The sequence below is a fragment of the Rhinolophus ferrumequinum genome, chromosome 13 (genome assembly GCF_004115265.2).
Source record: "Rhinolophus ferrumequinum isolate MPI-CBG mRhiFer1 chromosome 13, mRhiFer1_v1.p, whole genome shotgun sequence".
Taxonomy (NCBI): Eukaryota; Metazoa; Chordata; class Mammalia; order Chiroptera; family Rhinolophidae; genus Rhinolophus; species Rhinolophus ferrumequinum.
In genome coordinates this window covers 2,859,856-2,886,042 of record NC_046296.1, presented here as the reverse complement: position 1 = coordinate 2,886,042, position 26,187 = coordinate 2,859,856, and the positions used below count along the sequence as shown (strand labels likewise).

At 44.2% G+C, this 26,187-nt stretch overlaps 1 protein-coding gene across 7 annotated transcripts in view; it reads left to right on the top strand.

Annotated features, from left to right (window-relative positions):
• IL1R2 (interleukin 1 receptor type 2) overlaps positions 1-12,734 on the top strand; it is a 40,789-nt gene extending 28,055 nt beyond the window's left edge. For 5 of the 7 annotated variants that reach the window (XM_033124188.1, XM_033124185.1, XM_033124187.1 and 2 more), the window contains exons 5-9: positions 844-1,018; positions 3,121-3,183; positions 4,433-4,568; positions 6,041-6,183; positions 8,018-8,214. In XM_033124188.1, the coding sequence (XP_032980079.1) occupies positions 844-1,018; positions 3,121-3,183; positions 4,433-4,568; positions 6,041-6,183; positions 8,018-8,199 (699 nt within the window). In that variant the 3' untranslated portion in view covers positions 8,200-8,214. Of the gene's footprint in view, positions 1-843; positions 1,019-3,120; positions 3,184-4,432; positions 4,569-6,040; positions 6,184-8,017; positions 8,215-12,422 lie in introns of those variants that run through there. The other 2 variants (XM_033124191.1, XM_033124190.1) reach the window with 2 other exon arrangements.
• Positions 12,735-26,187: the final 13,453 nt, after the last annotated feature.

The following is a 26,187-nucleotide window of genomic DNA, read 5'->3' as shown; positions in this document are numbered from 1 at the left end:
ATTTGGCTTTTTTCATATTTGACCACTCGTGTTAGGAACAATAAAATCTCCCCTTTTAATTAAATATATTATAAAGCAGTACTTTATGAACCTTGTGGCAAACAAACACTTCTGGTTATGTCTGTCTTCCCACTCAGAGTAAGAATCTGGAATGACTCAAGGTTATATTTGACTTTCAATCATCATGGTTTTGAAAGAGATGTTCCTGAGGACATTTTGTCTTCATTACAATGTTTTCTTAAATCCCACTCAGCTTTTCCTATGTTATAGGAAGCCTTGCCCTTCAGGGTTCTATTCTTCAGAACCCACGGTATCCTTTGCCCACATGAAAAGTATGGCCTCGTTTCTCAGGTTCAGTTTTTTTTTTTACAAATTTTTCTGCATCTCTACCGACTCCTAAAATTAAAATGATTTTTAAGGTAATTACAGCAACATTGTCTCTTGTGAACATTGTTTTCAAGTCACCATGACTACATACAGTACTCTTCCCTGGGGGTCTCCTAAGTAAGGTCTAGGCAGCTGTTAGGCCTTAAATGTATCTGTATCTTAAATGGCCTACTTTGTTAAAGAAGAGAGAGTTTCTTTTTTCTCCCATTGTGCTTAAGCAAATGTGCTTTAAGCACTGTGGTTAAACAAATGGAGCAATTTTGTTTTATATGTTAACAAATTCCCTCTCCTAAAAAGAGAGTGAAAAGTATGTCCCAAGAACAACATTAGCAAAGTAAGTAACAGGGCAATTCTTGGGTTGCAAATTCAACACTGGTTGATAATACTGATGCTATTTATAGCTTTTGAGATATAAATTAGTATATAATATAATTCTGAAAAACATTTTCTTTTAAGGATTCTGTCCTTTTGGATCAAGACAACAAGAAGTTTCTAAGTGTGAAGGGAACCACTCGCTTACTCATAAATAATGTGTCTGTGGAGGATGCGGGCTATTACAGCTGTGTTACGACGTTTGCCCATAAAGGCACGCGATACAACATCACTAGGAATATCAAACTACATACCAAGAGTAAGTGCTTGCCATGAAGGTACCCTTCCACCCTGCTTCAATAACAAGCACGCACAAGACAAATTAGGGTTCATATAGAATTCCTTGAATGTCTTTGGTACGAAAGGAAAACAGATACGACAACTTTCTTAAAACATCAGGCTAATCAGACATGTGTATCCCACCTTGAGAGGTAGAAAGCAGGATATTATTTTAAGGAAAGGTGAACCCTTGGGTGGTTGATAGGGTTCCAAGTCTGAGGCTAAAACACACCACTAGAGGGAGCCAAACAATGATTCACTTGGAAGGCTTGCACCTACCTCCCGCCATTCAAACATGGTTGCCATAACTTGATGTATAATTCTAGGATACTAGGATTTTATCGGATTCTTCAGTTAGAAGGCTATGCATTGGCACATGCAGTGGATATTGCCCTTTTTTTTTTTTTTTGTCTTCCCCAAGGCATGTCTAGTTGCTCTTGAAACCAGTATTTCAAGCAGTGAGTGCTCTTATTAGTTTAAATGATTTCTACTTGAGAATAATGTTGTGAACAGTATTGGTTAGTATTTAATATTTGTTCAACATTTACTACATACCTCCTACATGCTGGACATCAAGCTTGGTGCAAGTGTCATAAAAGTGGTTAAGTCCATTCCACCCTAGAGAGTAGACTTCTTTTCTTTATTTTATACACAGAATAATTACACAGTTGGAGTCTTCTAAGGGCATTTCAGAGAGCTCTGGAAATATATTAAGGTTAAATAATTGGTCTATGAAGGGGAAAAAACTAGCTTTTTTCTCACAGAGAATCCAGAGATTCAATTCAACTACAGGGAAAATGTGTCTCCCATGAACTGAAATCTCTAGATTATATTTCTTTTACTGTGTGTGACGATTCATTCACCTCAACTCCTTGTTCCCCCCCAGGGGAACACTGTGACTTCCTGTGACTTTGAAGGGCATGCTTACCCTGTTCATGTGATACTGCACAGGAACACTAGGGGGCAGCAAACCTACATTTTAGCCTGTGTTGCGATCACACAGTATCTCAGCAGTTCTGGAAGAGTGGTCCTGGGCCAGCAGTAGCCGCATCACCTGGATATTGGTTAGACATGCACAATCTCAGGCCCCATCCTAGACCTGCTGAATTACAAACAGGGGACCAGGGAGGGGAGTAGTCTGTGTTTGACAAGTCCCCCGGGGGATGCTGATGAGTCCTCAAGTTTGAGGCCCATGGATGTATAAAGTCCTTGAGGCTTGTGTCTCCTCTCTTTGCTGCCCCAGCCTCTGAATGGCAGCCATGTGCGGGAAGGGCTGTTGGTCACAGTCGAGAAGTCCCCTGCACTTTGGGCTCTACTGTGATGCTGCCTGATGCTGACTCATGTTAGGGTTTCGGATGCTCTTAGAGGAAGAAGTGAGGATGGAGCGAGCAGTGATGGAGACGAGCAGCCCTTTGTCCATCCCCACGCTGTCTTTTTTGCTGCAATTAATGTGCCCAGTTTGTTCAAGCTGCTGGGAGACCTGCCTCGTGGGGAGCTGAGTTCTGAATCCTACGGCACCCACCGCTGTCTCCCTAAAGAGATACATCTTCAATAAACAGGACAGTGGCCAACCTGGGCCACTCTATCACTCCGTGTAGGATTAACATTACAAATAAGTGGTTTCCAAGCCTCCGGGCCTCTTGTTTTATTTTATTTTAGTTTATTTTTTTTGAAGTGGCTTCGGTATTCTGTGGCAGCACTTGGCAAGAGGAGGATGGAGTGGAGGGAGATGTTAGGGGCAACCCTATCCTGTGGACACTGTGAACATTACTGTTAAAAATTCAATCAGGAAGCCCGGGAGGGGAATGGTTAATTGTTTATCACAGAGCAAAGAACATCTGTGAGCAGAATGTGTATTTAACTGTGGCTTCTTCCAGTAATCTCTCTTCTGGGAAAGGCATTGGGCAAGGATGCTCGTCTTTGTGGAAAGCCTGTTTCCTTTGCTAGACAAAGGTCAACTCCCACAATGGCTGGCCATACCGTCAAGGGTAACTTAGTTAATTAACCAAACAATGGACCTTGATCCTCAACTTGAAATGAAGCCTTTCCTAATTGAATCTTTTTTCCACATATCTTGCTCAGTAAAAGAAGAGGAGACAGTTCCTGTGATTATCTCCCCTCACCAGACCATATTAGCTTCTCTGGGTAAGGCCTGCAAGGACTGTAACCCACAGGGGTGGCTGGGACGCCTGTGTCTGTGACTGCACCTGCTCCTTTCTGTACAGTGTGCCTGGGTGGAGACCCTAGAACCCCAGCATGAGAGGCTGAAATAACAACTGCCAGAGAGCATTTCCCTGTGTCAAATATTGTTAGAAATGGCACTGTTTGAAGCAGGTACACTTTGCTTCATGAAAAGCCTACCTACAAAAATCTAAATGTAAAAATCTGAACATCTTGGTAGCTGTTATTAACTGTGGGAAAGGATTAATGGCGTGATACTCTCACAGAACCAGTACCTGTACTATATTTAAAACGATTTCACCCTACCAAAACTTGGCCGACCTCAGCATTTCCCTAATACTCCATTTGCAAAATGAGGCCGACTGCTGGCCCCTCAGACACTGTTCATGTTGCCAAAATAGCTGGTCAGCTAGTGGGGAGGTCTTATTTTCCCATTTTCCAGAAGGAAAAGCTGCCCGTGGGCTCAAGATGGATGAAGGAAAGTCAAAAAAACTACACTCGGGTCAGGCTGGGGTTCAGATTCAGGCCTGTTTGTGAAGCCTGTATCCATTTGGTGTGTTTGGTTTTGTATAATGGTTTATAGGTCTTATGCTGGCTGCAGAATCCTGTTCTCTCTCTCTCTCTTCTGTTTGGTGTTAGACTTATATTTTAAATTTTAATTGGAGGCCATAGCAAACTCCTTGGTGTTCCCAGCCTAGTGAAGCTGAGTTTCCCACTCTGTTTCTCTGAAGGCACCATTTGTATAAAACACAGTGGCTTTTTAAAGAGTTAATCCTACAGGAACATGATCTGGGAATGAAGCGTTGAGACGGGAAACAGAGAGCTGAGACCAGCAATGGGCAAAAAGAAAGAATCCATATGTTAATTGGATTTTCTGGGGTAAGAATTAACTGTGAAAGAAGGCAGCTGTTGAATTCAGAATGCCCTGCAGGATCTCAGGGGCCTTGGGGAAGCCATTTACCTCTGGGTTTTCATCCATCATGATAAAGACCAGTTGAAGGAACTGGAGATATTTGGTAAATACTGATTCTCTGTGTAAATGGAATCATTTGAGGGAACCAAGTTTCCTTCTAAGAAAAGAATTAGTCAATGAGGAGTGTTTGAGAAGGTGGGGAAGGGTCGATTGCTCAGATTTGCTGGTGGACGAGCAGCTGGGGTGACCCCTGAATCCAACTGGATTCTGACATTCAGTGCGCTGTCTTGCTGTACACAGGGTCGAGACTGACAATCCCGTGTAAGGTGTTTCTGGGAACCGGCACAGACTCGGCCACCCTGCTGTGGTGGAAGGCCAACAATACTGACATAAAGAGCACCTACCATGAACGCCGCGTGACCGAGGGCCAGCGCCTGTAAGTGGGTGAAGATGTGTGTCAGCTTAGAAGAGTCTTCTGGGCAGAGCTGTTGTGAAACCTCCATAGGCTTTACTTCTTTTTGTAGAGACAATGTCATATCCAACCTGTTGATATGACACACGTGCCACATTCAAAATAGTTTTTCTATTCTAAACTGTTGGATTTTTAGAATTTTAAAAATTGAGTTTTGCTAAAAATTAGCAATTGTTCTTGAGAACCAAGCTTTCCAGGTAAGAGTTGAGTTGTACTCAACAACTTGACATTGAGGTTGCATTTTCTAGCTGTTTAAACAAACATTTATTTCTTGATTTTTTTACAGTTTTTCTTTTTAAATATTTCGGAGTTAATATATTTCCATTCCCTATGGTGCAACCTGAGTGTCAAACATTTTCACAAACCCTTAAAACAAACTTAGCCACAGTATCTGAAAGCCCCTTCTGTTTCTCAGGGAAACAGGGGCTGCCACAGTCTCTAAAGAAGGTTAATAGTAAAAGTAAGAAAGAATTCTGTTCTCATAAGCATTCATGTCTGGAAAATGTTTTCTCACTCTGAATGTAGAACAATCAGGCCTTGTAAATGGGAAACATTTGCGTATGAGTAAGGGAGACTGTTCAGTGTTCCAAATTATAAAGTACAGATTTTTAAAATTGTAGTTTGTGTTCTCTGAATTAGCCTGAACTTTGGCTTGCCAAATTTTTGTCTTGTTTTGAAAGAACTATCAAAAAGGGTCTTTCTGGATGCAACCAAGTGAAAATTATATGTGGCTAGCACAATTGTTCACTTGCAAGTCTTCGCTGTGAAACTAACATGTCCCATATCAGCTTACTCATATTGTCCTTTTACTTAAAGGAGCCTATTTCTCCCCCATAGATTAAAAAAACAAAATTAGTCCTAATGGATCCACCTCAGTGACATTTTTATTCATACTAATACATAGTAGTGTAGCATCTTCAGAGTCCTATAACATTATAAATCACAGTTATGTTGACTAGAATCATTCTCTTTGGTCAGTATACAGCCCTCCATTCAGAACTTGAGTTTACAGAGTGAGAGTTGGCCGTGGAGATGAAAGGAGGGGACTCTGTTGAAAACCGGATTCCTGGAAACTCCTTATCTTTATTATGCAAACAATTTGTTGGTGATACAGTTAAGTTTCCCCAAAACTAGACATTTCTATTCCCACTATTGGTTCTTTGTTCATCAAGGGCCTTAAGAAATGAAATTTTCCATTGTCCAAAGTAAACTGGCTCCTGTAATTTCCTTGTAACGACTGTCCTATTACAGTGACTAACAGGCTTAGAAGTTCTCCCAAAGAAGTAAGACATAACAGGATGTGCTCCCAGCTTTGTGAATCTAGAAACCAATGTAAGCGTAATGGAGCCTTCTAATTGGGAATGTTTGGACGTCTACGTTGTAAAGACAAGCTTGCACTGCATACATCATATTTAAGTCAGTGTTTCCTCACTCAGGGAATACTCAGAAAATAATGAGAACTACATTGAAATACCACTGATTTTCAACCCAGTCATAAGAGAGGATTTGAACACGGATTTTACATGTGTCGTTCGTAATACACTGGGTATTCAGATGCTACATACCACAGTCAAAGAAGGTATGTATTTTGGGGACATTAAAAGGGAAAACATGTTGGTTATTCTGTGGCAGCAGGACAAGACTACCAGTCTCTGGATGATGACTTAGTAAATCCCATGTGTTTCCTCTTAGTGGAGCATTGAGAGCGAATCTCTCGTATTTTATGATTTTTTTTTTAGTAGGGTGGAGTCTGGCCTTGGAAGATTACATTGAACTAAAAATTTAAATAGCAAGCCGATTTTTGGATAAGAGATTAAAAGTTTCTGTGATAAACTCTAAGAAACCCTGTGTCCTGGTGTGGTTCTGCCTGGATTGCAGGACCAGCCGTCCTTCATCCTCGAGGAGGGCGGGACATTCTTCATCAGAAAGTTGAGAAATCTTATCCTCCAAGAGTCAGGGACTGGGAGAGTCCCAGGGTTCAGGGTAGCTTTAGGGTTAAGCTCATCCATTAAGAGGAAATAAAGTGCAAGAAATCAACCCAGTGCCCATGTAAGGACATTTGAAAAAGAAGAGCAGACAAATCCACATTATCATTTTGACCAAATTGGTTTTTTAATGTTTAAGTCCTGAGCAGGAAAGGGAGACGCGGGTAACGTGGTCTGTTGGCAGCCTAAAAGGGGGACAAGCCCATGGCATCCCCACCTGGAATCTCAGCATGCTTCCTGGGCAGGCTGCAGCAATCAGATCAATGCAGATTTCTCCATATTTGCTGGGGAGGCAGCTGTAGATGTCCTACTAATTGGAAAGCTGAGCATGTGGTTAAGCCTCCGGGAGAGAATGGTAACGTGACACAACTTTTCTCCAAAAAGAAAAGTCTCTGCGCCAACAGCATCACCCATTTGAGCCACTGGTTGAAAAATACGGATTCCTGGGCTCACCTCCTATCTATCCAGTCAGATTCTCCTGGGGAAGCCAAAGTCTGCCTGCAACTGAGTGGGCTCCTTTCATATTAAAGCTTGAGCAGATTCGTGCCCCAAAGGAACCTGTGGATTGTGGGGTCCTGATGCTGGGAACCTTTAAACATTTCTGTAACATGAGCCTTGTCCCTGCACGTCCTTTGCTGAGCTGGCCATGACTGGCCATAGAGGGCACAGCTAAAAGCCTGTCACCAAGACTGAGAGGTGCATTCAAACGGCTGCTCAGAAAATGTTAAGCCTGGTGGAGTTTCAAGGAGCAAGAATCCCCCAGAGATGACAGCCTGACATGGTGTCAGTTCCTGGATGCCTACACACACTGTGATGAATAGTAGCTTAAAAATGTAGAATTCTGGCCTCATCGTCGATGCATCTAAAAACGCCCGTTCTTGTGTTTGTTAATGTTTTATTCCTAGTCTCCTCCTATATTTTCACAACACAGAGGTGCCAAGGAGTAAAATATGACACAGTTGGGTCCAAGCAATAATCTTGACACCTATAGCTCCTTTGTCCAAAGTTTGTTTTGTTGTCCTTTGTTACTTTATTGAATCCTCATGACACCCACGCTCATTGGACAAGGGCAAATTGTACCCTGGCCTGGTCACAGTTGGCTAGTTGAAACCTAAACAGACGATATCGTACTGCACACTATTCAACACGAGGAACAAAGTTAGACCCTCGACACCGCCCCGCCTCTCCCCCCCCACATAGTTTCTCTCTGATGAATTTTGGTTCCACTTTGCTTGTTTTCCTAATGCCACAGATATCATTCTCCAACATCCTTTATCTTGGTGTCAGGGACACACTTCCTGAAAATCAGTGCACATTTATTAGAAGAACATACCCCACTGCCTTTCTTCCCTCTCTACCTGCACTGTACTGTCCTATTTGGCCATGAGAGAATGTTGGAGCCCTGATGTGACTCTGTTCTTCCTACAGCCACCACGTTCTCCTGGGGGATTGCTCTGGCCCCCATTTCGCTGGTCCTCCTGCTTTTGGGGGGAATATGGATGCACAGACGGTATAAACACAGAACTGGAAAAGCATATGGTTTGACCGTGTTAAAGACTGGCCATCAAGATTTTGAATCCTATCCACGTAAAATAAAGGAAATAAAATAGTTCAAATACAAACCATATCCTTTCCTATGGAAGTGTCTCTGCCTTTGTGAGGGACCCTGTTCTTTTCCTCAATTGTTAACAAAGCTGCTGTGTTTATAGAGGGTTTCTAGTAAAGGACTGAAGTATTAATGTGAAGTTTGTTCTGACACTGAGTGACAGGAGCAAATGTGGGTCAGGTGAGTAGCTCTCTGCCACTCGTGACCTACTTAAAAGAGTGAGGTACCCTTAGACCTGAGTAACAGTCAGAAGCATCGAAGTGAGTTTTGAAATTCACTTATTCATCATTTAAAAAAAGTGTGCTAAATGTCCATCTTGGCGGGTGTTATATATACAAAGGTAGTGAAGACGTAGTTTGACTCTTTAGGAAGATGAAATTTCATTTTGAGACTGTGAAGGATGGTTTAGAAATGCTAAAGAAGAATCAACAACATTTGGTGAATTTTTTTCAAAAGGATGATCCCCCAAATAGCGATCAGAATAGATTGTCAGAAAAACACACATTAGAACATATTAGTGAACTGAGAAATAGACTCAACTTCTTAACAAAGCTTCTGAAAATAAAGAGAAAGGAAGGGTACTGAGATAATTGCATACACATTGGGAAAAAAATAACAGAGCCTCTTATATCATCCACTGAAAATAAAATCTAATTAAATTCTTTTTAAAAATCAAACCGTAGGAAAATTGCATGGCTCGCTACTTTACCCGTTTAAGTGACTGTCCCAGAGGCCCTCTACATAGCACCTCTTTCCATCCCTCCTGCCCTCACTCTGTTTGTGTCATTATAGCTCTTATCACCACCTGAACTTCCATTATATACCTGCTTATTTTCTGTTTGCTTTCCCCGCTCGAATGGGAGCTCCAACGCAGCAGAGATGTTATTTTGGTCACGGCTGTATCTCAAGTACCTTAAATCATGCCTGCCACATACTAAACACTTAATAAATATTTGTAGAATAGATGAAAATAGGATGAATCGTCTTGTGTTCACTACCGATAAAAAAAATCACCGGAGTAAGAATTGACAGGCTTGATGATGTTACAATTTCTGCATGATGAAATAATAAAAGCAAAAATGTAAAGGAAATTGTGTCAGTCAAGTTCGAGGAGTTAATAACTATAACATCGTAACCTAGTAAATGAAAGAACACGCGTAGGAAATTTTCAGGAGAAACACACATAAAAGAACCGTGGACAACGATCTGTTTCAGTAATAATCGGAGTGTACATTAAAACAACATTGAGATACCAAAGCACTCACACACTATCAAGTTTCAAAAGGTGATATCAAGGTTATTTTAAAACAGTCACTCTCACACGCGATAATTCCATTTATCATTTGGTACTGGGAAACAAAAGGGCCAGTGCGGTACCGGGTCCAGCTTTCACGTTCTTGCAAGAGGCAAGTGGAGGATCTCTTCCCAACTTTGTTCAGGGCTATCATGCTGGTAGCTTACAGTTGGCCACCATGGGAGTGTTTATACCACAGAAATTGGCAAATGCCCCGAGTTCACCCTCCCCTCCCTAGCACACCCCTGCAAGGATCATAGGGATGCCCAGTAATGCGAGGTCTGGGAATTACCTTAGGAAATACTTCAGTTAAAGAAAATGATTAGATATATGAAGTAGTTCAATGAAACTTATTACTCTGATGATGAAAACTTATGCATCAATGATAAATTAGAACGATCAAGAATGTGAGACTGAAATATTTATAATGTTAAGGAAAAATTCCGTATTGTTTTATACAATTTATATGATTACAGCAATAGTAAAATTTGTTGTGGCTAGAAAAAGAGAGAAAAGCAAGGATTTTGAAGACAGATATCTTGGGTTCCATTCCAGCTCCACCATGTGGTACCTCTGTGATTCTGGGCAAGTCCTTTAATCTCATAGTACACCAGTCGTCTCATCTGAAGAATAGGGATAATACCAGGAACCATCCTAGAATGCTGGTATTCAATAATCAAAAAACATAGGAGGAATATACACGAATAAAAATAGTTGTATTGTTTAGACCAAAGGTTGACAGCAAGCTTCTGCCCTTATCCAGCCTGCCCTGTTTCTGTACATACAGTTTTATTAGAACTCAGCCACTGTTTACATATTGTTCACGGCTGCTTTTGCTGTTTGAAGGTAGAGCTGAGTTTTGAGGTGGAAAGAGAGGTGTGGACATTGCAAACAGCGGCTCCGGGTACTTGTGCCCTTTCTGGATCTCCAGGCTTGGGTGCCACATATCTTTCATTCCCCTTTCTTCCTGGGACTCCTCCTCCAGGTCTCTTCAGAGTTCTCCATCTTCAGATTTTGGCAGCTTCACCAATGACCCAGAAAAGAAGCTGACTGCAGCCAGAAGAGACTCACAAATGACTTTCTAGATGCCCCTTTGACTGCACCCCTTGCGTATTTCCTCCCCTGTGCAATTCATAAGTGTAGGGTCATGCTGTTAGGGAACGTAGGACACGTTGGGGAATTTGGACACTGCATTTATGATAACATCAAGGAATACATGTGACACTGAGATTGTTACTTTTTGAGATAAGAGTCATAACCTTTCTAAGAGACATACAGAAATATTTATGGATGATAGTTGAAATTTGCTTCAAAATAATCCAGTGCTGGGTGGGAGTATAGATGAAATAAGTTTGGTCAGGTGTTGACAATTGTTAATACCTGTGATGGGTGCATGGGCGTTCCTTATACCACTCTATTTTTGTATATATTTAAAAATTTTCATAATACAGAGGGAAAAAACAGAATAGAAACAACCCAAATATCCACTAGGCAAGAGAATAAGTGTGTAAACTGAGGTGCAGTAGCACAGTGAATTATACAGTGCTGAGAATGCATGATAGATACTCTTTTATATAAAGTGAAAAAAACCTAAATCTTTCTATCTATCTATCTATCTACACATATACATACATATATTAATATTTATTTACATTTAAAAGCATATATGAGATTAAACTATATTTTAACTGTACATAGAAGCATGCATGTATATTTAAAGGGCACATGTGTGATTTTAAAGGTTTAAAATCGCCTATATTTTAAGAAAGCAAGATAATGAGACACCCATTGTTCAGGTGACAGGTAGGGGACAGGGTGGGATGTGTTAGGAAGACGTAAGTTTCATCGAGTTCTAGATCTCATGTTGGCTGGTGGATTATTATTGTTTATTATCAAACAGATGAAGAAACAGGCCACTCCTGGGTGAATGAAGAGACTATGTCTTGAACCAAGGATTCTGACTAATTTTGTGCAACTGAGTCCACATTAAATGAACAAACTAAAAGAAACAAGGTGGTTTCTTTCCTTAATGTGGCCAATTTCATCTATTTATTTTGATTCTATTGGTTTAAGTTTCTGAAGGGGAATTTTCTCACCTCTCCCTGCAAAATCAGGGAGATGGGGCAGTGAACAGTGCTTGATAGCCTCACACGTCCATGCACTGCCTGTAGGAAAAACAAGCCCTGTGTAATCAAACACCACCTCTCCAGGAACTAATTGAGGATAGCCGTGGACACCAGTCACAGGCACCAACAATAATTTATGCACTAGTAAATGAGCTTGATGTCTCAAGTATTTCATATGCTATCGGAATATATAGGGGTTTTTCAGAGAGTGGGATTGTATACCGACTGTATGACCCCCCAGAGCAGGGCATCCTTGCCCGTTAATGCACCCCCAGCCCCTGGCATGGTGTCTTGCCACTTAGGAGGGACTTAAGAAGTGTCTGCTGAGCGGATAGATAACATGTGTGTTCCTTGGGTTTTCCCAGGCCTTGCCAGCCTATGTGGACAAATGGGAGTCCATCAGCAGGACTCTTCCAAGTTTCCTGGCTACTTCCAAACTCGCACTGGTTATTTCCATGACTCCTGCCAATAGCTCACTTGGACCCACTTTTGTTTTCGTGTCGTTGTCATCCCCACCCACTGGTGTCTGCCACCCATGCCATCTCTTCAGCACTTCTTGTTGTTGCTGCCACGAGCCTCCCAGAGAGCCCTGTCACCCTACAGAGGGCATTGTCCTGGGGTGTTGAGTAGACAAGCAGTCCAAGTGCAGCCTGGTCACCCGCGGAGCCAGGAGCCTCCCTGAACACTCACCGAGATCTCCTTCTGTGGCATATGTAGTCAGACCAGCCCCTTTTCCACAGGGCTCAGCCTCGGACCGCGGGGTTCTTCCCAACGTGCTTGTGAAAACCACTTTTTCATTCTTCTCAGGAACAGCAAAACCAAGCCAAGCAAAGCAAAGAAAAGCCTCCTGCAAAGAAACTCTCAGAGGGGCTGTCCACTGGTTCTTCAGAAACGGCCCAGCCTACAGTTAACAGCCACTGAGTGAGGCTGAGGCGTCAGGCTTCATGGGGCCAGAAGCACCTCTGCCAGCTGCAAGGATGAAGGGAGAGGAAGCTTTCGACAGGAGAGAAAAAAGCAAGAATGAAGAAGAGGAAAACGACATTTAAGCATCTGCAATGTGCAAAATGTGTTTATGTTTGACTCAATGGAATCCTCAGAAAAATCCACAAGGCAAATATTGTAACCCACACTTTAGAGATGAGGACACAGAGCTCATGTATTTGAGATATTGCGCTGTAGAGAGTGTGGCTGAGATGTACAGCAACACAGGACGTCCTAACATGGAATCCCAGAGCTCAACACAGCTGCAGAACAGCTGCCTCAGCTGGGAAGAGGCCCTGGCAAGAATACTGGAAGGAGCAGAGCACATGTTTGCTTTCCTGGGGGCAGCCTGGCTACCAAGAACCTGAGTTATGCAGGTCTGGTTCCTCTCCAAACTCATCCAAGATGCATCTGGAATCTGTGAGGGGACAAGAGCGGCTCTAATGGGGGTCCCTCCACAGGGAAGGAAGCAGCACGAATGGGACCCAAGTGCACTCTCTCCTACAGTGTTCCCCAGGTTTCTGTTCCCTCTGCCTGTGGGACTCTAGCCAGCCTGTGCGGACTGGGATGAACAGCCCAACCACACGGTCCCGCTCACCTTTCTGAGGCTGCTCGCCCGGTACAGACGTACAGGTGTACTTTCCAGCATCTTTCTGAGCCTTGTGGTGGGCAATGTGGATTTAGCCCCCAGAAGGCTCGGAAATGATTAAGAATAGTATGTGAATTAACTTAGCTGCAAAACCATGCTATTCTCAAGGCTGAAAATTCACCCTGTTGAATTTCCTGTCCCAGATGACTGTGTTAAAATGTGGGTTTTATTATTTTTCAGATATGGTGAATTCAAGAGATCAGGAGACGACTGTCACTGAAAAGGTGGTTTGTTACTTGTGAGTAACAGGAGAAGGGACATGCCATGCCATGCAGGGCCACATGGGGAAGTCCCAGCGTGGGTGGGGAGGCAGAGGGAGTGAGGGGAAGGAAAGCTTGGGCCTTTATTGTGGTTTCTGTGGAAGAAATGGGCAAGATGGGGCAAGCAGGCTCGGGGCTGGCTAGTTTGAATGATTTCAGTGGGCTCTGGGGCACAGGGACTGTCCCTGGTTGTCTTAGGGCAGGCGGATAGTGGCCTGGAGAGTGAGAACCCCACAGAGGAGGTGGTTGTGGTGTGAGCTCGGGACTGGTTGCTTTATATTTGAAAAGTGTGCTCTAAGAATTCGGAGCCCTGGGTGGGGGGTGGGGAGAGTCCCTTTCAGGGTCAGCAGGGCCTGGATGTCCAAGCCCCAGAAACACCTGGTTGATACACTTATGTCCATCCTTGTCTGACACAGCTCATCAGTAGTCCTGCAAGGAAATTAAAAGGCCAAAGGTAAAGAGCCAACAAAATAGATAGGCTCCCAATTTTATTTTTTGCAAGGAGAATCTCAATTTTTATTAAGTACCGTCATGCCAGTCAAGCAGTCACCGTAACTCTCGCAAGCGTTAGCGGTAAAAGGTGAGTGTTGCAGGGAGCTTTAGCCTTGTAATTCGTAGCCTTGGCAATATCCCAAAAAGAATATTCTGTAGCTCAAATTTGAAGTTTGAAGATTAAATTATTTTGCCCTTGTAAATTCAAGTATAAAAACAGCAGACCTCAAAATGTTGAAATCAAAGCCTGAGTTTCCTCTTCCATAATTCCTTCTTGCTCGGTCCTGGCGAGAAGGCTTCTCTAGTCTTCTGCATGGAAGGGTGTGGTTTCTTAGGCTTTGGACACAGAGTTGGTCTCTCACATGTCCCCTTTTAAAAAGTCCCAGTGTTAATACAAGATTATCACAGAGCTGACCCTATTTGCACCAATTTTAAATTTAAGTCTTCCCCTGGCCTCTGAAGTGCATTTACCAGGCAAATGTTGTCCCCGGGGTTCCTGGGGGAAGAAGGGGGGTGGGGGTGGCAGAGGCCACCGGTTCTCAGAGTGCAGACCCCAGGCCAGCAGTTTAGCATTGCCAGGGGCTCACTGGAAATGACAGAGCTGCCAAGGAGACTTGGGGTGGGCCCAGTGCCAGGGGACAACAAGCCTTCCACGTGATTTCATTGTATGCTCAAAGTTTGAGCCCCACTGTGGTCTTTCTAGGATCCACGACCTGGGAATGTAAACCCTACTGGGCCAATTACTCCAGCAGCCATTCATGGCAGCGCACATTGACCACCTCTGGGAAATTCCATCTGTGCATCTCATCTGAGCTTTAGGATTCCGATGCCTTCTTCAGTGATGTGTGTGTGGCCAGGGGGACCTGCACAGTCTCCCAGGCTCTGGGTCTTTTTTTGGTGCCTTTCTTTCCCACTCAGCATATTTGGAATTTCTTGTTGAGTCTTTTCCCCAGTGTCCTGTGCTTTGGGCCCTGCCTGGTGAGAAAGCTTCCCCAGTGTGTGGTCAGCAGGCACGTGTAGTCCTGGGCTGGAGCCTCAGTGATGGCTTCCTGGCTTGGAACTTTCTAGGCCTGTCGTGTGGGGCGCCTGGCAGGGTCTCTGGTCCCACTCCCCACACAAAAATGCAGGATGTGGCTAGGCCAAAAAGGAACACCCACGGAGCCATAGGTAGGGGAGTCACACCACTATACTCTCGCTGGCGGCTGGGTTGGAGAAACTGGAAACAGGAGCCACACAATTCTCAACCCTCACTGCGCCGCTTGCAGACTCAGCCACCATCTTCTTGCTAGCCCCCTTTTTCTGCTAGCCTAGCCACGGCAGTTATATTCGTGGCCAATGGCTCACTGGTTACAGCTGACGGCCAACTAGCCACAGCTGATGGCCATCCAATCACAGTTGATGGCCATTTACTACCTGAGCCAGCACCTTTCTATGTGAGGCCGAGAGCCTGGAAACTGCTTTTTGGGGCTCTGTCCCCACAGCTTCCTGGCTTGGAACTTTCTAGGCCTCTGCCCCTTTCCCAAGGGAAGGGCTTTCTCCCAACCCTACGTGAGCTGCAAAATCACCTCCGCAGATCACAGACCCTGGGGCCCCGTGAGGATGGCTCTCTCACCACGTGCTTCCCAGTCCTAGGCTTTTCCTCAGCTTTTGAATGAATAAGACCTTGTGTGGCTCTTCTCCCCCATAAAGATGTTTCTGAAGTGGAGGGAGATGCTTCGAGTGTGTGTGCACAAGGTAAACGGGCGGCCCCCAGCCGTGGCTGTGTGCTGGGACCACTGAAGAGACTGAAACAGTGTCACCGACATCTGGCCTCACCTGCAGGGACGGATTCTGCTACAGGTGGGCAGTGAGCTGCCTATGCCCTGCAGGTGATTCCAATGAGCAGGCCGGGCTGGAACCCCTGTTTATAACCTCTTCCATTTTCTAGAGCCTGTGGGCCTGAAAGCCTTATTTTTCTTTGCTTTCTGGACCAGGCATTCATTAATTCATTCTTTCATTCACCTGGCATACTCCTCTGGCTTTTCGTCTCGTTTGGGTCTTCCATGTGAGAGCTATAAAATCAGTGAGTCTGGGCTTGCCAGCTCACCCAGCTCACCTTCTCTCTCAAATGGGATAATACCCCTCTGTCCTACATCCACCCTGGCCAGGCTCCATACCGCTGTCCCAATGGCTCTTCTTTACTATGCCTCGTCTGTGTGTCCTTTCCTTTATTACCATCCTAATTACATATAGTTTTCAGTGATGCTCCTTCAACGAAGAATTCTGGCAACCTCATCTAACAAGAACCATGTCACACCCAGCAATTCTTGGACCATTTCACAATTCTTAGGTTATGGCCAAACCACGTGAATTTAGGATGCATCTCTCCACAGCATGCTCCTTGGTGCAGATGGAGACAGAAGCTGGGGCAGGTGCTCTGGTTCTGCCGACTCGACCTGGGGTGACAGCGCAGGGCTGGGACCTCTCGGTGCCCGTGGGCAGCGCAGGAACTCAGCAGCCTTGCATTTTAAATGTAGCACCAGCCCTCCTAAAAAGGCTTAGTCTGATTTCATTCAGCGTGGCGTGGAATCCAAGCACACTCGCCTGCAGCTAATGTAGTTCAGGGTCAGGGTGCAGCAGTCTGCTTCGCAAAGGTCTTTGTGTTGGTCATTACATGGCCTGGCCCCTGCGCAAGCCTCAAACGGCCTCCATATAAAAACCACATGCAAACAAACAAACAAGCAAACCAATCAACTATGAACTGCAGTAGGTCCCCCCACCCCCGCGCAGGGAAGATCCTGCAGGGCAGGGAGTAATACAGACTAGACTATGATGTCTGTATTACGGAAGTGGCGCACCACCCAGCGAAAATCAACCTAGACAGCCATAGGGCCCCACAGGGACTGCCACAGGCCACCAAGGAAAAGGCCAGCGGGGCCACCATACCTGAAAACCATCCTTTGCCCACATCAGATGTTTCCATCACTCGGTGTGTATTGTCCCACAGATTCCACTCCTTGACGCTCCTTAGCTGTTTCCCTCAGCTGATTTTGAACCAATTCAGAGAAAGGACAGAAGAGGAGGCAGAAGCAGAGCTTGAACATATCTGTATCACCAGCAGAGCTGGCGCTGGAAGGTGTGTGGCAAAGGAGCTTCTTGATTGTGAATATCTGAGCTGGTCAGGCTCTGTGTGTGGCACCCAGTTCCAGGAAGTGTGGGGCCCCATAGGCCTCCCCTGTGTGGGGTCTGGCCTTGGGGAATTTAGGACATGGAGGAACCCAGCAGCAGCTGGCTACCTGTGCACAGCCTGGCCCCTAAAAGGTGGAACAAGCGTGCGTGACTGAGCGATGCCCTCTCGGCTTCTCTCTGAAACTCACAGTGGGGGCCCTCACACTCCTCCCTCAGGGTGACTAGTGAGGGACGAGGGCCCGCGGTATCCAAATGGAAGCGAACATCAGGAGCGGGGGCCAAATCTTACCTCCTGAAAATAAGCAGTTCTTGGTTGTTTCTAGCAACTGTACTGCAACTTCTATCGTTCCTGTCCAAGTATTTATTATCACGGGTTTCTCCCTGGAAACCTCTTTCCAGGGGAGAGGAGTTGGACTCTCGTTCAAGTATGAGTCCCACTGAGCTATGTTCGTTGGAGACCAGACCCGGAGAGCGGGACAGAGCCTTTCTAAGGCCATCGTCCAAACCCTTGTTTCCAGTGTCACATGGCCTCTTCCTCCATCTGCTGAGGACATTTGTACCAAAACCAAATGGCCCAGCAGCTGTTCAAAGACATTCAGAAAAGAGGAGGTCCTTACAACCTCGTTCCCAGTAGGCGATCAGTTAGTGTTTGTTGAATGAATAAATGAATGAGTGAATGGCTTGTGCACTAAAAGGATGGGGCAAGAGGAACAGCTTTTCGTATTACCATTGGCTTTCCTGCAACTGGCTTTCCTCGTGCTTTTTCTTCCTTTCCAAATTCTAGTCTCACTTTAGGACTGCTCCAATGCCTGCACTACAAAGCCTTTTCCAAACTGGCATAATCTGTCCCTTGCTGAATTCTATTTGGGCCTTAGTGCTTTCAACTTTCTATGCCGTTAATCACATTTTTCTCTTTTCTCCTCTATGGGGCTGTAAGTTGAGAGCAGTTTCAGGGTCTGATTTTGTCTTTCCAAAGCATCTTGCAAAGTATCATAGAGCAAAAAGCATGTGTGCAAAGACTCTGAGGAAGAAAGCTCACTCCTGAGTGGGCCCTGAAATGCCCCAGATGAGGGGCAGAGACCAGCTAAACCAATCAGATTCTCTCCAGGAATTCTGAACACACCACGAGAGAATCAGCCACTCGGGGACACCAAAGTGGAGTATTCCAAACCAAGCAGTCTGTGTAAGGAACCCTTCGCAAGGCTGCCCACCAAGAGCAAGTCTTACATGTACCACAGTCTCACCGTTTCTTGAGTCCACAGTTCCATCCCAGGTTTATATTTTCCCCAGCTTCACAGTTTCCATCTAGGACATGACTGCATCCTGGGCCTCTGCCTCCAGGCTGGCTTCCTGCTCCAGCCTACCTGCCAGGGGGCAGTAATCTTTCTGAAGCCCAAAGCTGATCAAACTTTTTAATGGCTGCCTATTGCCAATCTACTAAAGTCCAAGCTAAGAGGTCTTTTCCGGTCTGCTTACTTATCTCATTTATTTTGTCTACTTCTGTCCTCTTTTACTAAAATGTAAGCTCTATGAGGGCAGGAGTTTGTATCTGTTTTGTTCACTGCTGTGTTTGCAGCTTCTAGAAGAGGGCAGGTGCCCAGTAAATATTTAGTGAGTGAATCTTAGCTTTACCAGTGTCATCTCCTGCCAATTGCTCCCCTGTTGTCACCCAGGGCTAGCTATGCTGAACACGCCTTTCTGCTCAGGTCACATTTCCTCTTGCGTCGTGGCCTTGGCATGTGCTATTTCTTGGGTCAGAAAACGCCTTCCCAGCTTGTTCAATTGGTTGACTCTTCCATCCTATTCAGGTCTTGCCTGGGACCCGATCCCCCAGATCTGGCACCTCTCCTGTGTGCCCCAGAGCACCAGGCAGCCACCACAGCTGGAAGAGTTGTCCTTTATTGAGCCAAAGGGCCAGGTTCTTTCTAAGTAAATTTTCAGACATTATCTCATTCATTCTTTCATACCAATACGACAACTGCTAATAGCACCCCTAATTTACATATGGGGAAACTGAGGCTTGAACAACTTGAGTAACTTGCCTGAGTTATAAGGGCAGTAAGTAGAGGTAGGATTTGAACCCTCTTATCTACTGTGTTTCCCCGAAAATAAGACCTAGCCGGACAATCAGCTCTAAAATTAATATGAGACCTGGTCTTATTTTACTATAATGTAAGATCGGGTCTATAATATAATATAATATAATATATAATATAATAAATACCAGGTCTTATAATGTAATCATAGCCTACTATCAGTCAGAACCCAGCAAGTACCCTGTGCCCAACAGTGATATTCTCTAAGACTTAAACAGGACACTGTAAGTGCAGCACAGAAAGTACGCCAGGAATCGCAAAGTTACTCCCTGCTCACACCAAGCTCCCCATGTGCCCTAGTTTGTTGGAAGTAAAGCGAAAGGGGGGATTTGAGGGTTCTTTTCACAACGAGACAAAGAAAGACGTCTCCAAAAGACGTATTAGAGCTGATTATCCAGCTAGGTTTTATTTTCGGGGAAGCCGGGTAGCTCTGGATGCCACATTCTTACCCTCTGAACATGTTCTTCCGAGGGCAGTGAAGTTGTCTGTGTCCTTGTTGTCTTTTCTCAGAGATTATAAGCTCCTTGAAGGTAGAATCTTTACCTTATGCAGCTTGGCTTTGTCCTGGTGACTTGTCCTTAGCTGCATTCACTGACTTAGCCTACATTGAGCACCCAGTAGATACTTGGTGAATGACCGAGCGAATGAATGAGCCAAGGATCGTGCTAAGGTGCATATGAAGACATGGAAAGCAAAGTCCCTGTCCCCCACCTCCACGTCCATCCAGGAAGCTTCCCACCTATTCCCGGAGTGTCCCTATGGGCTTCTCCCCTAATGACCCATTAGTCTATCCACATGTGTACCTGGACCACTCGAACGAATCCATCCTTATAAATATTATTTGGAAAGCAGAGGTCTATCGATTTCCCAATGTCAAGGGCACCAAATGAATGAATGAACGAACTGTGCTGGCTGCTGGTATTCATGGGAGGTGGGATATTCTGAGAGCTCACAAGGAGGTTTTTCTCTGTAATCAAAACGGGAGGTTGGCACACCATTGCAGGCACACTCCCTCTGACATGCAGAGGTCGCTGTCTTCTGTTTTGAAGATTGAATGCTGCCAGGTTCTGCCAGCTCCATCTTCAGCCTTGAGCTTCTTTGTCTCATTGTGAAAAGAACACTCAAATCTCCCCTTTTGCTTTACTTCCAACAAACTAGGGGAAGTAGCTTGGTGTGAGCAGGGGGTAACTTTGCGATTCCTGGCGTACTTTCTGTGCTGCAGACTTAGAGTGTCCTGTTTAAGTCTTAGAGAATATCACTGTTGGGCACAGGGTACTTGCTGGGTTCTGACTGATAGTAGGCTATGATTACATTATTTCAGATGCTAATAAAAATATTTTTAGAATAAAGTCCTTTGAGAATTCTGTCAAGTGCTGCGTATGCTTTTCTTGGTAAACATTCAAGTCTGCCATGTCTTTCTGAGTCAGCTTTGGCTCAGCAGTGCCCATCCTGAGGAAATTCAGACTTATCTTCAAAGTCAAAAGCCTGGGTTCATTTCAGAAACCTCCTGGAGATACAGGATCCGGATGAGATACTGCATGGGTGGTACTTTGTGTTTTAGCACATTTTCCTCTAAAGAAAAATTTCCTGTAACACACTTGAAATTACAGTCTTTCAGGGGAAAAAATTTAAGGAGAGGTTGTCCTCAGTCTCCCTTTCTCTGTCCCCTACCCCCCTAAATATGGAGCTTCTGGTGATAGAGTAGGGGAGAGGAGGGAAGTTGGGGGACCATGAGTGTCTTGACTTCCCCATGTCCACTGGCAACACCGACTCCAACATTCCTTAAATCACATTTTTTTTTTATCCAGTAGTTCAAAGCAGATTCTTTATTTCTTTCTGTTTAGAAGAAAATTATGAAGAACAATTTTTAAACACCTCCCATGAGCAAGATGCTATGCGCTTGGTGGGGGTTTGTGACGAGACCCATCAGGGGTGATACAGCATTTCTTTGATCTCCAGGAGCTTGTGGAACAAGAGTGGGCCTGCCGTGTTCATAGATTGTATGTGCTTCTCCGGGCCACGCCAGTTTGAGGGGGCCACAGGAACGGCAACTAAATGTGTCATCTTAGTTCTAGATTTGTTTCAGTTAGGGATACATTTGGTTGCAAGGAACAGAAAAACCAATAGAGTGGTTTCAATAGAAATTGTTTTTTTCTCACATTACTAGAAGTCTAGAGGTTTGGCAGCTCAACGATGTCAGGGTTAGTGACTCTTGAATTTTTGACCTTTTCTCATGGTTACAAGACGACAGTTAAAGTCCAGACGTACATTTAAGGCAGTGCCTACATTTAAGGCAGGGAGAGGGGAAAAGGGGAACCTCAGTCCTGTCTCTACCTGTATCTGGAAACGCTTTCCACTTGACTTCCCTTCCCTTCCCTTAGTCTAGGCCTAAAAGTGGTGCTAAATCTCTGTTGTACATAAGGGATATGGCCTCACTGGGTGGTGGTGAGGATGGCATTGTGTAATCTACAGAACAAACTAACTGATCCATGAGGATTCAACCCAAGCATAAAATAGTGAAAGGTATGTCAATAGGGTCTGTGGATTAAATAAGGTCACAAATCCTTTGCTCCTTCTCCCAAGAAGTGGTACTTAAATCTCCTCCCTACAAACCCTGGTTTGGTCTTACTGACTTGCTTGGCCAATGGCATGAAGCAGAAATGACTTTCCGGGACTCTCAAGGTTTGCTCTAGGAAATCCTGTAGCTTGTAACTGGGTGGCTTGAGTGGAACACTTTCTCTTAGAGCCAAGATGTCCAAGTGTTCTGAGGCTGCCATGCTGAAGAGGCCCCAGGTAAACGCTCCAGGTGAGAGTATCAGCTGAGCCCAGTCTTCCATCTGCCTCTGCCAAGGTGCCAGATGCATGAAAGACCCACGAGACAAAGCCATCTTCCGCTGAGTGTCACCAGTTACCACGGCTGTTGATACCATGTGGAAGAGATGAATCACTCAGCGGACCTACACAATTGTGATATAAAGTCACACACATGTTATTCTAAGTTTCTAAATTTTGGAGTAAGTTGTTACTTAGCAATAGACAACTGGAATACGGCCACCACTTTCTATTTCCTGTAGTCACTGCTATCTTCCTTTCTTAGAAGAATATGTACCATCTTTCAATTTAGGCCAAAATAGTAGGTTAAAATTCAGCGGTTTGGACTAAGTTCTAATATATACACATTTAGCAACCAGTGGAATATTCAGACATCTCTTTCTTTCTCTCTGTGATCCATGTCTGGAATTTTAGATCAAGCAGTTGAAGAACCTGCCCCCAGGAAATGAAAACACATTCCATTCTCAGTGTTGCATTTGAAGTGATGGACATGAGTCTGAAGAGTCAATTTATACACCTAAGCATACAAAGCAGTAGAAACGATACATATTGTGAGGAGGTTTCCATGAAGGTTGGTAAGTACAGCAATGATTATGGATGTACTTTCTGAGAGAAAGCTAAGCAGAAAGTGGAACAAAACCTTGGGCGAATGTCCACAGTTCTAGAGGCCAGGAGTCTGAGGAGACCTAGATAGGTACTCAGAAGATGCGGAGATAGTTTGTGGAGTTCATGTCAAGGCCAGGGAAGGGATTCCAGCAAGAAGCACTGGTGTCCCATGCCACAAAGAGGTCTGGAATACAGCAGTTCAGATAAGACTACCAGCTTGCAGGCGCCCTTGTCACAGTTCCTGTGACCTCAGCCATATATGTCTGGTTGGAAAAGAAACACCTTCTTTCACTAATTGTGCAATTAATTTAGTGAGGGGTCTCTCCCTTGGGGAGCAAAGGCATGACCTGGTTTCATTTATTTTTTTCAATGACCTCAGCCAAGCTATGTCCTGATAAACCCCTTTTTTACTGGGTGGAGAGCCCCCTATTGACTCTTTAGTCCATTTCCACAGCTTTTCATTAACATTGGGCTACTGGAACAGCTTAGTTTTGAGTTTTGAAACTCAATCTTATTCATTTAAACATTTTAATCTCATGATTATCCACTGTTGGGAGTATGTGTGTGTTCGTTTATGTGTTGTGTGCGTGGGTATATGGCGGGTCTGTCATCTCGCAGCCTCTTTGTTTCCCCTGAACTACCACCTCTGAGTTGGCTGGCGCTGACAGGAAGGAAAATTGTATGTGAAGTCGTCATGGATAGCTGCCTCTGGCCAGGCTGTGTCCTTTTTCTACTGGCCATCACTAGTTTTTGATCTTGCGCTGAACTGGTGTGGGGTCCTTTTGCTGGCTCTCTGGAGGTGGGAGAAGGCCCTAGTTGGTTGCTCAAAGGTCCTGGGAAGAGTGGTCTCATCCTGCACACTTGCCTCGCTTTTATAATAATGTTAGTAATCCCAGCCTTTTAATCTTTACTGGTCAGAGGTCTTCACATGTGGGCTACTTTCCCAGAGCATGCCTTCCATTCAAAGGAAAAGAAAATAAGGCTGTTCCGGAGTCCTTAGTAAGTCCCAGCCATTTTGAAAAGCCCTTTCATAATGTCACTTAATCAAATCCTCTCAGTTCCGGAAGGAACAGAGGCTGAGAAGTGGAAAGCCTGTCCAGGCCACCCCCGTGCCCGTGGTCAGTGACCTGGCTGGGATTTTCACCCTAGTCCTCTGTCTTCTAGTCTAGTGTTATTTCCCCACCATGTGCACCTCTCCACAGGCAATCATTTTTCCTGCTGAGAACTTCCTTGACCCTCATTCTGTCTTTTTAAAAATGTGGTATCCCAAAGTTCACACCATTTACCAAATGTAACTGAACCTCGGTTGTGTGTAAACAGGATGATGGTTTGTTTACGACAGTAGTGGCTTTGTTGCCCTTTGACTCAATGGGACAATAGGAGAATGTTGCTAAAAAATGGTCACAATAAATGGTTGCATTTCATCTCCAGGTTGTAATGGATGGGTTGGGTATCTTTATCTGATAAAAATAGTATAGGTGACTTCTCTGGAAGGCATTTTAAGGAGAAGTATAATCATAAAATACTCACAGAGAAAAACAGCTATAATCTCCTGCTCACGACTTGTTGCTTTGCCAGACCTTCTTGAAGTTCATCAGCTTGACATTTTATTATCAGGAAAAATTGAAAGTCATCCACAAAGTTAGAGATTTCTCTGTGTACTCCTTTATTTCAGATCAAGTATTCATTTATCTTGAAAGTTGGTTTTGGCCCGCAGGTTTCCTGTCTAGACTGCTAAATGCCTGCTTTTCTAATGGCTGTATTTTGAAGTCATCAGGTTAGATCTGGGGCAGGTCTGCAGTAGGATCAGAATCCAGATCATGAATTCCAGAAGAGGTAGTTTATCAAAACCTCAGCTTTCTACTCAGGCAAGTCAAGAATGGACATGATAAGCCTGCATAGAGGGTGCCAAAAAATATATGCACATTTTAAAAAAGAAAAACTCAATATATACTGATACTCAATATATACTGACAACAAAAGATGAATACAAGTCACATTTGACTTGTGCAATTACAAGAGGTGCGCAAAGTGGTTACCATCAGTGTCCAAACACTTCTGATTATGGCGAACTACTGCTTGAGTAATGCTGACCGAAGTGTCCACTTGTATACATTTTTTTTTGGCACCCCTGGTATAATTATAAGGTATTTATATCAGATTTACTTAACATACTGGAACATACTACAAGGTGCCACCTGATGCTTGACAAGGACAAAGACAGTGAAATAACTATTTTAAATAGCATTAAGGAAAGGTATGGACGTCATTCATAAAGAGGTGGCACATACTAAGATACCAAAAGATTCAAATAGGGTCTGAGTTATTCATTCCATGTTAATAAATACGTATCTACAAGATAATTTGAATGGTATGAATGATATCCCTTTGTGTCAATACACTAAAAATTATTTAACCAATCTCTACCATAGGAAATTAAGTTGTTTCTAGTTTTTAATTATTATAAACAAAGCCACAATAAACATCTTTGCCTCTTCTGACACCTATCTAAGTACATCAGGTCTTCAGTTACTCATTGCAAACCAATGGTGGTTTTTATGTGCTGAACAGATTAGGGAGGGTGTATGAGGGCATGCCCAATGTTTAGGACCCTACAGTCTGGAGAATAAAAATCTGTAAAATGATTTAAAAAAAGATATTTTTAGAATAAAATTGGACTTTGCCCACCTGTTTCTGGAACAGGAGAAGCAAGGCATGCCCTAGGATGCATGGAGGATTTAGAAATGATACATGACCCCACAGAACAGGGAGTGCCCTTATGGAACATGTTGTCCCCAGAGATGACACAAACTAAAAAGGGGGATTGGCCAAGGATCTAGACAAAGTCTGGGAGAGAGCATCATAACAATGTGTGCTCAGAGATCACTGGGAACATCCTGGACCTATTGATGTCAGCCTTAAGGAACACAATCCCCAGTGTCTCACAGCCTTGACCTGGGCTCATCACAGATGGGCCCAATGCAGCTTATTTCACCTCGTCTCTGAGCATCCTCTTTCTCTTGGAATCTTGGACCAGCTGGCCAGCCCCCTAATTCCAATTTTTGATCTTTCATTCTCTTCTTTCCTAGAGTCTGAGTAGAGGCAAGAAAGTAATGAACTCATGCTTTTATATAGTTTATGTATAACTCACTTCATCCTTTCAACAACCTATGCAAAAGGCAGGGCAGCTCTTTCTGCACCCATTTAGTTGAGGTTTAAATAGTTCAGGGGACTGAATTCCTCAACTCCTGTCCAGTTTCTGCTCATTTCACCATGAGTTCCATCTTGAGGTGTGCTGGGATTTTACTAGCTGGGAAAGTTCATGTATTGCCACTGTAGAGAGAGAGCATTTGCCTTTCGACAGGTGTCTTCAATGAATGCAGCTCTTTGAATTTTAGAGAGAGACCTTGGGGGAATTTCCCTGGGACCTCGGATCACAAGACTGTTTACTCACCTCTGTAGGTGACTTAGGTGATAAACTACAATGG